Source organism: Heterodontus francisci, chromosome 14, assembly GCF_036365525.1.
Source record: "Heterodontus francisci isolate sHetFra1 chromosome 14, sHetFra1.hap1, whole genome shotgun sequence".
NCBI classification, from domain to species: Eukaryota; Metazoa; Chordata; class Chondrichthyes; order Heterodontiformes; family Heterodontidae; genus Heterodontus; species Heterodontus francisci.
Genome location: NC_090384.1, coordinates 98,766,792 through 98,780,817, shown reverse-complemented (window position 1 = coordinate 98,780,817; position 14,026 = coordinate 98,766,792). Strand labels below are relative to the sequence as shown.

At 42.2% G+C, this 14,026-nt stretch overlaps 1 protein-coding gene across 1 annotated transcript in view; it reads left to right on the top strand.

Annotated features, from left to right (window-relative positions):
* Positions 1 to 14,026, top strand: part of elp4 (elongator acetyltransferase complex subunit 4) — a 242,058-nt gene that overhangs the window by 87,548 nt on the left and 140,484 nt on the right. Inside the window, exons 6-7 of the mRNA XM_068046598.1 lie at positions 1,587 to 1,671; positions 3,141 to 3,329. Coding sequence (XP_067902699.1) covers positions 1,587 to 1,671; positions 3,141 to 3,329 — 274 coding nt within the window. The remainder of the gene's footprint in view (positions 1 to 1,586; positions 1,672 to 3,140; positions 3,330 to 14,026) is intronic.

Sequence of the window (14,026 nt, the reverse complement as noted above, 5' to 3'; positions counted from 1 at the left end):
TACAACATCCCAATAATTAGCCATAGATCCTGTTCACTAGTTCCACATAGTTAAAGGCATTGAGAATTTCTACTCACTTTGTCAAGAGGGGTGGGTAGTTCATATAATAATGGGAGTGTAGCAAAGTGTTCTTTTAAATGAATGAAAATTGACATTAATTAGAGTAATGAATATTTGACAAGGCAACACTCTAAATATTTCCAAATGCAAACTGACCAAAGCTCACTTGTGCCTTTTATTTGAGTTATTTAAGTCAGTTTACTTGTGGAAATATTTTTTTGCCTCACATGCTCATCCACTTATTATGCTCTATTTAGTAGACATTTTGCATTTTAAAACATGCCAATAGTGAACTCGTCAACTATTGACATACTGAAAATCAAGCCTCTCGTCTGCTATTAGTTTATGTCAAGTATGTTTTTTTAAACTTTTAAAATTTGGAACGAACTGATGTCTGCCAATGTCATGTCCGTCTTTGTGTATTCGTACTTCACATCAGTATAGTTTTTGATAGTTGTTTGTGCTTTACTGCATATTGGTTTTCTTGACTAATACAGTCTTGGCGCAAACCTCAATTTGTTTTTAATTGACATTTTATGGAGCCAGAAAGAAGCAGAAACATTTTTGAAAAGGTTGTTTTTGTTAAAATTACAAATTTTCAATAAGATGAGCTCAGGTGACTAGGACTTTGATCAGGTGTGCTTGCTGTGGCAGTTCATTAACGATATGTTAATTAATCTACGATTTAACACAGAAATGCTGTGGTGGTTTCATCTTTTAAGTTGCTTCATTAAATCATTAATTTTCTAGGAGGTAAGTGAGCCTGACATAATTAAGGCATCCCTGTCTCTGCAGAATATCCTTTTCACATGGTGTCAGGTCACTGAGGTAGGTAATAGAAGAGAGCGACTGCTGACTCCCAGAGCGCATTTTATTTATATGGCTGTGTTGTGAAGTTAATTTATTACTTCATTTTTACTTTTCACTTAAGCAGTTTAGAATGAAATTATGATTTTATTTAGGCTTGGGACTACTGCTTGTAAATAGCACTAGTGTGACAACTTGCATTTAACGTATCAATTGGAGGGCAAAAGACAAGTTTTTTTTATACTTTACTCAAAACGTAAGGCATTCTTATTTGGGCAGATGCTCTATGCTGAGTCTAAATGTTAATTTAAAAAAAACTACTTCTGCCAGTTCCCCTCTCGTATTATTAATGTTGTGACATTAGGTCAGTGCAAAGTATTCATTTGCATCTACTGGGGTAGGAGTTTTCCAAACACAATTGTGGTCCAAGCAGAATATTGCACAAGTCAGCTATATTAGCATTTAGCTGAAGGTTTCTCAACTAGGTAAAAACAAGTTCATCCATGGTAAGTCAGGTTAGGCAAAGATTTCATTTTCCTTTTGGGTTACTTGAAGAACAGTATAGGGACATGTGTTTTTCTTTTATTGATGGAGAACTGCTCTGTGTGAAGCTGTGTATTGAGAGTTCCCTTTTCAACAAAGGCATAAAATTACCAATTGAGTGCTGAAGTGAATTTTTTAAATTTGTGACTCATATTTCACACCATATTTTTTGACAGTAATATGAACTTTGGTTATGTCAAGCTGCTTAGATCCATACAGAGAGTCATCCGTGAGGAAGGATTTGATGGAGCCTGTCCCCAGGTATGGTGCACAAGCCCTTAGTGTCTTCTGTAATCAAGTAACTAATGTTGTTTTCATAGCGCTCTCCAGGGTGCAGCCGGAAGGGCTTGGAATAATCAACAATGAACAAGCTGTTTCTAAGCACGGATGAAGTAAACAAGCATTGTAAAGGCAGAGTGTGGGTCATATGTTAATATGCATTTGCCTCACGTTTTGAGCTTTCCTCAACTCTATTGGGTACAGGCATTGATGTGCATAAGCAGTGTGCTCTGGCATCATTAGTCACTGAGCACCTAAAAAGGAGCTGTCCAGTCAAGAAAATGGCTCAGCCCAAATCCACATTAAGCTACGTTAGACTTTTTATGTTGATGTAATGAAAATATCTCTGTTGTAAAACTTGTAGCCTTGAGGATACTGTGACAAGAAACCTTCATTTTGTTGCAGGGAACAATCAGCTAATTAGAGTTTGTAGGAGGCTGTGCAGTCAACTTTGCAACAGCATTACTAAGTTAGCTGAAGCTGGGTCTCAAACTGAAAAAAAAACTTCACAGCAACTTTAGCTATTCAGAATACTTATGTGTTAATTTAGCTTGTTATTGCTCAGCTCACAATCTCTACTGAGATTTCGGCACAGATCTGGACAGGCTGTCTTTCCCTGTGGAGGCAAAACCCCTTTGGAGAAGTAAATTGGTCCCTGACAGGCACCTCTCCCCTTCCCAGTGGTAGCCATGGCAACAGGCATGTCATAACAGTTCCCACAGTACAGTGTGCCTAGCTGCTTCTGCAGCAAGCTGACAGGTCTTCTAAAGCAGGAAATCTCATAGAAAGCAACAGCATATTTGGTGAAGTGACACACACACACCCTAAGAAGCTTTCAACAAAGTTGCTTTGTAACTGAACAGACTTACACAATAAGGTGTATTTGTATTTGATATTTTTTGCGGCAGTTCTTCTTCGCACTGACCTCTTTACCTCAGTTTGCTCTTCTAGAGTGCATTTTTATTCTTTGTCATGACCAGTTGCTGCTGATCAAAGAGCAAAAATTTATACGTTGCTTTTTGTGTGTCGAAGCAACAGGTTTCTCCCTGAAATAAAAAGTGTAGAATTAACTATCCGTTTTGGTAGCATGAATCGATTGTGATACTACAGGCAGCTTTTGTTAACAGAATCTTGGCCCAAACCAGCTGGAAGTCTAGCATACTCTGATCCTTTCTTGGCACTTTGCTAGCAACTATGTAGGCTTTGCAAAAGTGTAGGTCTTATTAAGGTCCTACTGTTATCCTTCCCTGTTGATATGCCAAGGAAACAAGCTGTTTATGAGCCGTTGGGCAGCTGGAAAGCAAGTCCAGACAGAAACTTCAGAGCCTTGTCACATGTCCAGTAGCTGTTATAGCTCTCGTAAGCTAGAATGTGAACTGGGTAGAAAGGGTGTCATTTAAATGCAAAGCCCTTCTGTTTTGTCACATTCATTTGCACCTCTCTTCCTACAGACTAAACAGAGGAACATCCTGCGGATAGGAATCCATTCACTTGGCTCACTGTTGTGGGGTGAAGATGTTGGCCTTAGTGAAAACGCCAAACATGCTTACGCTCTGACTAAATTTCTGTATGCACTCCGTGGACTTCTCAGAACATCACTGTCTGCCTGCATTATTACCGTGCCAGCATATCTCATCCAGGTTAGACTTAAGTGGAATTTGTTTTACGTAAAGTTCTTTTAAGTACTGTATGTGTTTTGAAGCAGAAATAAATCATATAGCCATAGAACATTAGTTTGCTTTTACTAGTGAGCTTTCTGGTGAAATTCCCTAATATTATGATTCTCCAACAACAGTTTGCCATTGAATAAAATACATTATTTCTAGCGGACAAGTACTCCCATTGCCATGCCACTTCAAACATGGATAACCTGAGCAAACTGTAGCATGTGTTCCCACCCTTTTGTACCCTGAAGTAAAAACAGAAAATGCTGGCAATACTCAGCAGGTCTGGCAGTATCTGTGGAGAGAAACAGAGTTAACGTTTCAGGTCGCTCACCTTTCCTCAGAGCTCTTATTACAGTAGTTGTTCCAAACTGTTTGCAGTTTGTTTTCTGAAACCGGTTTTCAAGTCTCCTGATGTTATGAGTTCATAAAGTTATAAGGCTGCCTGATAGCAAAGTAGAGATTGAAACTGAACTGCTAAAGACCATTTTTACACCGGATCAAGGATCTAAAATCCTCCGTTCCATGTGCATTCTGGAGTCTGATCACTTGCCTGCCTTTGTACTTAATTTCTAGCATCAGATTTGCAGGAGCGCTAAAGTTGGGGTGTAACTGCACCCTTTAAAAAGTGCTACAAATAAGTTGGGTGTAAAATGTAAATCTCCAATGGATAATTGTACATGGTAATGGCTTCAGATTGGAGTAATCTTTTTTTTTATTAATCCTATCAACGTATTAATAAAGGAATGTACGCTTATTGCTAACACATTTAATGGGCGCAAAGACTTAATGTAGCAGATAATTATTGAGTACATTCATTTATTTAAAGTTCAGTGTGTTTCAGCGGTAAATGTCTTTCGGCTGCATTTAAGGTAAATGGACTGTTCAGAAAGTAGAGCACCACCTGATCATACTAGAGAATAAAAATCATTTACTTTAATGACTTTGAAAAATACAGCGTCTTCATTGCTTTGATTAATAGCATTTATTATAGGCTTACTTAAACTATAGTTACATGATCAAGTCATTAAAGCATAATTCTTTAATATTCACTTTTTTTTGTTCACGAGATGTGGGCAAGATTGGCAATTCTCATTTATTGCCCATCCATAGTTGCCTAAGAAAATGGTGGTGGGCTGTCTTCTTTTACTGCATTGGTGTCTCTTCCTGTTGCACCCACCCTGTTACTTCTGGAGTCACCGAAGGACCTGTTTTTGGCCCCCTCCTATTTCTCATCTTCGTGCTGTCCCTCAGCGACGTCATCCAAAAACACATCAGGTTCCACATGTACGCTGATGACACCGATCTCTACCTCACCACTGTTATATTCCAGATAGGCAATTGGTAAAGGATGATACTGGAGCCAATCTTTACTCAGTCTTATATTTATTTGCGCAGTGAAACATTCCAAGCATAAAACTTCTCATTCGATCACATATAGGCCGGAATTTTACGCCACCCCAGCGAGCCAGATGGTGGTGGGAGGGTGGCGTAAAATTGAGCGGGAGGCTCCGGGAGGCCTTTCCGGTCCACTTTACGTGGGCCGCTGGGGGGCAAGAAACGGGCTGGTCGCCCCAGGCCAATCAAGGCCCTTATGTGGCCACTTAACGACCACTTAAGGGCCTTCACCCCGCCTCCACGGGTATTTTACCCATGGCAAGCAGGCGTCTGGCAGACATGAAGGCCGTCGAGTGATACCTGGCGGCCTCTCAGCGCACTGGCGGGGGGGGGGTGGGCTCTGAAAATCAGGCATAGGGTGCCCAATTGAGGGTCGCCCCCCCTTCCCCAGCCACCCCCAGGACCTGAGATGCCCCCCTCTTCCCCCCCCCCCCCAAATCGACCATCCTACCTCGCCGATTCCCACGGCGAGGCAAACCCCAACTTACCTTCAATGCTGGTTCCATGTCCTCGGCTGGGCTGCAGTCCCAGCAGTGGCCACTGCTCCCGGTGGCGCTGCTGGGACTAAGAGCTGCCAGCCCAATGATTGGCCGGCAGCTCAATGAGGCGGGACTGCCTCTCTCAAGCGGGTGGAAGTCCTGCCTCGGAACAATTAAAGCCCGGGGACCTGTAAAATGTGGGACGGATCCCCGGGCCGGGTGGAAGCGGGTTCGCCATCGATTTTTACGTCGGCCAGCTCCTGTCCGCCCAATGTAAAATCCAGCCCATAGTTTCAGTAAGTGTCTCTTCATGTGGTGCTCGAGTAAAACTCCCAATTAATGCCTTTCACCTGCATTTAATTAAAATTGATATACAATCAACAACCGCCACCTCTTTGATTCCTCCACAGCCTCTGATTTGTCTAACAGCTCGTACTGGATGAGCTGATAGTTGCTCCAATTAAATGTTAGGAAGATGAAAGCAAATGCGTTCGCCTCCTGCCACAAAATCCATTCCTTTGCTACTGACTCCATCCCTCTCCTTGACCATTGTCTGTGACTGAACCAGACTGTTCGCAACCTTGGCTGGGCTTCCGACACCATATCCTCTCTGTCACCGAGACCATCTACTTCTTCCTCCATAACATCACCCTGCTTCAGCTGATCTGTTACCTCTAACCACAACTGTTCCAATGCCCTCCTGGCAGACCTCCCACTTCGCACCCTTTGTAAACTTGAGCTCACTCAAAATTCTGCTGCCCATATTCTGACCTGCACCAAGGCTCCTTCATCCGTTATTCTTTCTTCGTTGACCTGTATTGGATCCCGATCCAACAGTGCCTCAATTTTAAAATGTTCATTGTTGTTGCCAAATCACTCCATGGCTTCCCTCCACACAATCTCTGTAAGCTCACCCAGCCCTACAACCCTCAGATCTCTGATCTGCAATCCTCCAACTCTAGCCTCTTGCACCCCCCCCAATTTTCATTGCTCCACTATTGGCCTTCAGCTGCCTCGGCCTAAACTCTGGAAATCCCTCCATAAACCTACCTCTAATCCTTAAAACCTACCTCTTTGACCAAGCTTTTTGATCATATGACCTAATAAATGTAAAATTTTAATAAACTGCGCCTGTCAAGCACCATAGGACATTTTGCGATGTTAAAGGCACTATATAAATGCGAGTTGTTGTTGCTTCAGTGCTTGTGGTGATGATGGCCACACAGTGCTCTTACATGAGGAGTTCCAAGATTTGGATCCAACAAAAATGAAAGAATGGCCAAGTCAGGTTGGGTGCGTCTTAGAGGTATTAATGTTCCAGTGCTCTTCTCGTTCTCGTTCTTGGAGATCATGGGACTGGAAGTTGCTGTCAAAGGGTCAAGGAATGGCGCAGGGCACTCCTCTTTTACTCATGCATTTGATGATCATTGAACTGCATGTTGTTGCCTCCATCTGTGGTAATGTACAATATGCAGCTTGCTTATCAGCAACTCTAGTCCTGGTAAGGACTGCACTTCAGCCCTCGTGCTGTGATCAGGACTCAAGGTTAAGTCAAAGCATAGGAACATAGGAGTAGGCCATTCAGCCCATTGAGCCTGCCCCGCCATTCAATATGATCATGGTTGATCATACACTTAAGTGCCTTTTTCCCACATTATCCCCATGGTGCACATCTCCTAGCAGCCAGCCTTATGTTCAAGTGTGGAAAATGGGAGAGGGGAAACACTTGTAGCAACTGTTGGCAGTTTTAACACTACTGGAAGTTTGTTACCTGTAGAAAAAAGTACTAATTTGCAATAATGAACAGCCAGCAGAAGAGAACCCTTTGCCAACAATAGGAGAAATTTATGCTGCTCTTGAACAGAAAACCTCTTCTAAATGTAGCCACTGCATTGACAGTCCCATCTACATCTTTCCATTTCCTCTACACATAATCTTTCAGTCTTGCCTTTTGCAGCACAACATCAACTTAGAGGCCTATTTCCTCCGACATATCTGCATGGTTCGGCCTCCGCTCAGCACCCCTAACCTTTCTGAGGCCTCCACTGGTGACAGACCCATACTAATAAAGTTGTTCCCATCATGGAGTGAACCTTGCATGTCAAGTATTTCTGTGGTGGTCTAGAGGGGAGATGTTCCAGTCGCTACTCTTCCTCTTGTTCATGAGAGGTGCCAGCAGCTGAACTTGTGGATTTCTTACCTGTGATGAGAGTAAACAGGACAACAGAGAGCAAGTTAATATTATCATGCAGTCATGGCAACATATTGTTACATAGATGTCTTTCTTTATTAACCTGGATGCTGCAATATTTCCCATAGGCTTGCTGTGCTCAGGACATGCCTCAGACATACCCATAGGTTACTGTGGGCTCCCACTTTGAGGAACCTAATTCTTACCAGCTGATAAACCCAACTAGTATGGCCTCACTTCCCTTGATTGCTACTTTGGGCTTTGGTCTTGTTAAACTAAATTGCCTTGAAAAGGATAACTCTTACTTTTAATGAATCGTGCTGATTAACAGACTTAGCTGTTTTAACTGCAGGGGTGAGTCAGGTGTAGTGCTTTCAATTCTGAGAACACCAAGCCAGGTCAGTCTCACCATTTCAAATACAGAAATGAATATGCATACTTCTTGCCCACATAATGTCTTCCTCTCTGATTTCAGTCACCAGCCTTTATTGAACGGTCTGTGGTTTTCTTGTAAGTACATAAGTTTGCAGCAGCAACCAGGTTGACTTTTCCCCATGTGCACTGTTTGTCATCCATCTGCATATTAATTTCAGATGTCATATATTTATATCACATTGTGATGGCAACAGGGCACTTGCACTTCAGGCAGCTTGCCATGGGTGGCCTCATAATTTACATCTGTCCTCTAATCCTTTGTTTAGGTATTAACAATGGTTCACCTTTGTGCAAGTCATAGAACTTCATCCTGATGTCATCCATGATCAGGGAAGGGGATTGGATTCATCTATCAGCATCCTCATACCAGGCATATTCATGGCTAGTCTTGGTGTTTTTAACTAACTCAAAAAGAGCTAGTCTCCTATCTCAGAACCTGTCAATGAAGCAAGTCCTCAAGAGAGACATAGTAACCCTGGAACTGGACTCTCTGTGCTGCACTATATAGGCAAAACAAATAGCTAGTTGGCCACTTTAGATATAAGTTCTGTATAACTTGACTTTCACCTTTGAGGACCAATGCCAAATCAATGAGAAATTGCTGCCACTTCTCTTACAACATTTTACTGCATATTGCACATATGACAAACCACAGTAAATCTCTTCAGGTGGGATAGATCTTAGCCATTGAAATTGCAGCATGTAAATAATATCCTCTACTTCCTGTGTTCCTACTTTTCCTGTTTCATAAGAACAGGAGGCCATTCAGTTCCTTAAGTATGTTCTGTCATTCAGTTAGATTATGGTTGATCTGTACCTCAACTCTGTTAACCTGCCTTTCATATCCTTGATATTCTTACCTGGGAAAAATATGTTGATCTCAGTGTTGAAAATGTTTAATTGACCTCTAGCATCCACTGCCTTTTGGAGGAAAGAGTTCCAGATTTCCACCATCCTTTGTGTGAGAAAGTAATTCTTGATTTCACTCTTAATTGGCCTATCGTTAATTTTACGATTATGCCCCCTTGTTTTGGATTCTGTCATCTAAGGAAATAGTTTTTCTGTATCAGCCCTTCATCATTTTAAATACCTGGATTAGATCACCCTCAAGGGAATATAAACCAAGTGAATGTAGCCTATGCTCCTAATTTAACCCTTTAAACCTGATGCACTCCTGGTGAAGTTACACTGTACCCCCTCCAAGACAAATATATATGAGCTTTAGTGCCCAAAACTGAATGCAGGGTTCCAGGTGGGGTCTGACCAAGGATCGTGCAACTGAAGCATCTCTTCCTCACTTTTATATTCCAATCCTCTTGAGATTAGGGCCAAAATTCCATCAGACTTTAAAAAAATATTTTTTATGCTTATGTACTTTGTGATTTGTGCACATGGACATCTAAATCTGTTTGCTCCACAGCACCTAGTCTCTCAACATTAAGAAAATATAATCAACTGTCGTAAAAACCCATCTAGTTCAATAATGTCCTTTAGGAAAGGAAATCTGTCATCCTTACCTGGTTTGGCCTGGTGACTCCAGACCCACAGCAATGTGGTTGACTCTTAACTGTTCTCTTAAATGGCTTAGCAAGCCATTCAGTTATCAAGGGCAATTAAGGATGGGCAACAAATGCTGGCCTTGCCAGCGACACCCGCATCCCATGAAAGAATAAAAGATTTCCAATTTGTCTTCCTTGGATACAAAGTGAATGACTTCACACGCCCCCATATTAAACTCCATCTATCATAGTTTTATCCACTCATTTAACCTGTCTATTCCGTTGTAACTTGCTGCTCCAATCTACACAACGCACCAAGTCTCCTAACTTAATGTAACTGAAAACTTGGATATAGAACTCAGTATTCCTTCATTCAAGTCATTAACATACATGGTGTAAACTCTGGTCCAAGTACAGATCCCTGGAGAGCCTTACTTGTCACATTGTTGACTTAGACTTTGTGACTACAGAACCACCAGGCCAGGCGTGGGAGGTTGTGCAAAGAAGCACACTTAAATTGTGCTTTTATATAGTGCCTTTAACATACAAACCATCCCGACATTTTACAGAGGAATTAAAAAAGGACATAACACAGCGATGGGAAAAAGGTTGAATGGTTGCAGGGTGGGGTGGGTGCGGGAAGAAGAAGGCACATCTGAGAAGGTTTTTAAAGAAGGAAAGAGAAGTAAAGAGGCAGAGAAGTCTTCTAAGAATGTAAGAAATAGGAGTAGGAGTAGGCCATACAGTCTCTCGAGCCTAATCCGCCATTCATTAAGATCATGGCTGAACTTCTACATCAACACCACTTTCCCATCCTATCCCCACGACCCTTGATTCCATTCCAACCCCTTATCCTGAGTCTATGACCCGTCGTTCTAGACTTTCCAGCCAGTGGCAACAGCCTCTCAACATCGACCCTATCAAGCCCTCTAATAATTTTATACATTTCAATGAGATCACCTCTTATTCTTCCAAATAATTCTAGAGAACAGCTCCTCGGCAGCTGAAAATTCTGCCACCAGTGGATTGACAGAGTGACAATGGGAGGCTAAGGAGGCCAGAATCAGATCAAAGGCTGGAGGAGGGAGACTAGGTCTGGAGTAGGTTCTATTGGTAAAATGAAGGGTGGCCCTTAGAGGAATTTGAAGATTTTAAACGCGTTTGGAGGTAGGTAGCCAGTGTGATTTGGCAAGGATAAGAGTGATAGATGAGCAGGGATTAGTGCAGAACAGGATACAGGCAACTGCATTTTAGACAAATATAGAGAAATTCAGGCACAGTGCAGTTCTGCTGCTTTTCCACATATTTTGCATTTACTCCAATCTATGTAAAGTTAGCATTTGTAAAGTTCAATGAACTCATGTATGGCATAAATAGCAAATACAAATCCCAGTAGTTTTATTGTATTTTTCTCGTTGGTAACATGATTAGGTTTACTTTAGTACAGGTATTGCATCTACTACTGGGAATTGCATAACATCTATTTATACCATGGCTCTGAAGTTATGATACAGCACCTATTTGATTTTTTTTTTTAAAGACCGACTTTAATTTTATCACAGATATGTGGCATAGATGGGGTCAAGTTTCATTACTGAACAGTTCGTGTGTTTTTACTTGTTCACTGCCTTCCTTTTCTCCCTTAACCTTTCCACTTATACAAGTTACCCCACCACATCCATAACCTCACCAGCACAGTTTTGTCATTACTTCAAGGTCACAATTGCCATCAATTCCTTATGTCTCTCAGTGACCACATTCTCCTACTCTTCTCTAACCACTGTACTCCCTTTTTCTACCCTGGGTACAATCTACCTCTGAGTTCCTCACAAGTGTCCCTTCACAGTTCCCACCTTCGCTTCTTTGGCCTACCATGGAACAAACTTCATTGATTTTTTTTTTTTCTATGTAGTCAGCATGTATTTTGCTTTAACTTTCACCACCCTAATCCATATCTAATCCCAGGCAGTCTACATGCTCACCATGTTACCTGGTACATTACGCACCTCCATGAACCCAAACCTGTGGCTGCAGACTGGAAGGCAGTTGGCACGTTACTGACCACTCTGTCAACAATCACATCTGGCTTGGCCATATTTTGTACTTTTTCCTCTTACTCTTTATGGCCAAATCTTAAATTTCTCTAGGCTCAAACTGGATGATGAGAACAATGCCAAGCTCCTTTTTGTCAGCATTAATCCTCTCCTTCCATCGTCTTCCTTTTGTATGTCTAATATTGGATATGAGGAGCTAATGGACTGTATTCAAAATTCAGCCCATCTACTCGCCTCTTTCACTCCACCACCCCTGGTTTTTCAAGCCTCCCTCCAAATCCATCCCCACCCCCATGTCATCTGGGGTTTCTTCTTCACCTTACATCCCTCTCCAAAGCCCACATCAAACTCATTACCTCTATAAAGCCCACTATCTGCCCATTGTTAACTAATAGTATTTGTCTTTATTACGACCTTCTTGTTATTACGACCTTCCTCCCTTTTTAAAAAAAAAAGGCTTTACCACTGTATCGTGTCAAACAATTAATATAAACCTAGCCTGTTTTTTCTCATATTCATTGCTTTGTTATCACCCAACAACTTAGTCACTTCTGTTACCACTTCCTGTTCAAGCCCCTCCAGTCCAGCTTCTGGCCAAGCCCGAGAGCACTTTGGTCAAAATCGCCAGTGACATCTTGCATGACTGCATCACAGCTCAGTGCGCCTTCTCTCCCTCATTGAACTTTAGGCTGCCTTCAACAATGTTGACCATGCCAGTCTCCTACACCAACTCTTACTTGTGGTCTACACACAATTGTGGTTTCATTCTGACCTGACATATTGCAATTACTCCATCTCGGCAAAAAAGTGTTTCGCCCTATGCCTTTTGCATAACCATTCTTAGATGCTCCCTATTTATTATTACATGCCTCAGCACCATCATCCATAAGTAACAGTTCAGCATCCACCTTTATGCTAACAACACCTAACTTTTTTTCTCCGCTGAATCAAAACTTTTGACAGCTCAACAGTGAAGAAACTAAAATGACCTTATTAAATTCTTGCTAACCCTAGCTGATTTCACCAGCTTCCCTGGTTGCTCACTCCAAGAATCTGGCGATGTGCAACCTTAGTGTTCCTTGAGCTGAGCTTTCTTTCCCACATTCAGTCTGTCACTAAAACCATTGCCTTCAACTTACAAAACATTGCTTGCTTACACCACTACGTTCAATCCACTGTTTCTGAAACCTTCAATCAAGCTACCTTCACCTTTAGGTTCCGTTTCTCTGATGCTCTTTTCACCTATTTCCTAACTCTACCCTTCACACTCTTCAACTAATCCAGAACTTTGAGTTTTCCTGGACATTCATCACCTTTGTCCTCTATAGGTTCCACTGGAAATTGGTTCAACATCCTTATCCTTGTTTTCAAATCCATCTATGGCTTCATATTTCCAAGTTTGCTGATGGCACAAAACTAGGTGGGAATGTGAGTCGAGGATGCAAAGAGTCTTCAAGGGAATTTAGACAGGCTAAGTGAGTGGGCAAGAATATGGCTGATGGAATATAATGTGGAAAAATGTGATGTTATCCACTTTGATAGGAAAAACTGAAATGCAGAGTATATATTATATGGTGAGAGATTGGGAAGTGTTGATGTCCAAAGGGACCTGGGTTTCCTTGTTAATAAGTCACTGAAAGCTAACATGCAGGTGCAGAAAGCAATTAAGAAGGCAAATGGTATGTTGGTCTTTATTGCAGGAGGATATTGAGTACAGGAGTAAAGAGGGTCACACACCATCCTGACTTGGAACTATATCGCCATTCCTTCACTGTCGCTGGGTCAAGATCCTGGAACTCCCTTCCTAACAGCCCTGTGGGTGTACCTACCCCACATGGGCTGCAGCGGTTCAAGAAGGCAGCTCACCACCACCTTCTTAAGGGCAATTAGGGATGGGCAATAAATGCTGGCCTGGCCAGCGATGCCCACATCCCATGAATGAATTTTTAAAAAATCTACATGGCATCTCACTCTTTAGTGTCAAGGGAAGGCCTTTTCCAAGGTCATACTTAAAAGACTCCATTTACTAGCAGACCAAGTGTACCCGGAGTACAGTGCGGTTTCCATGCCGGCAGATTTACAGTGGGCATGACCTTCTCCATACACCAGCTACAAGAGAAGTGTAGGGTACAGAGTATGCCCCTTTACCTTACGAAGGCATTGAAACCATCAACAGAGCAGGATTCTACAAGATTTTGGGAAAAATTGTCTGTCCACCAAAGCTCCTCAGTCTCATCCGCTCCTTCCATGACAACATGCATTGCACTGTACAGTTTGATGGCTCCACTTCCAACAGTTTCGGAGTGAAGAATGGTGAAACAGGGTTGTGTCCTAGCCCTCACTGTGTTTGACATCATCTTCTTCATGCTCCTGACCTTCTCTTTCCCTACGGAAATGGAAGGAGTCTACTTGCACACTAGGTGAGATGTCAAGCTCTACAATTTATCAAGGCTGAAACAAAGACAAAAACACTGCGTCCTGATCAGAGTACTCCTCTACGCTGATGCTGCTGTGCTAGTCGCTCACACAGAAACTCTGCTACAAAGACTTGTGGACCGTCTCTCCCATGCCTGTAACTTGTTCTCCTTGACTATAGGCGTCATGGGACAAGGTGTTG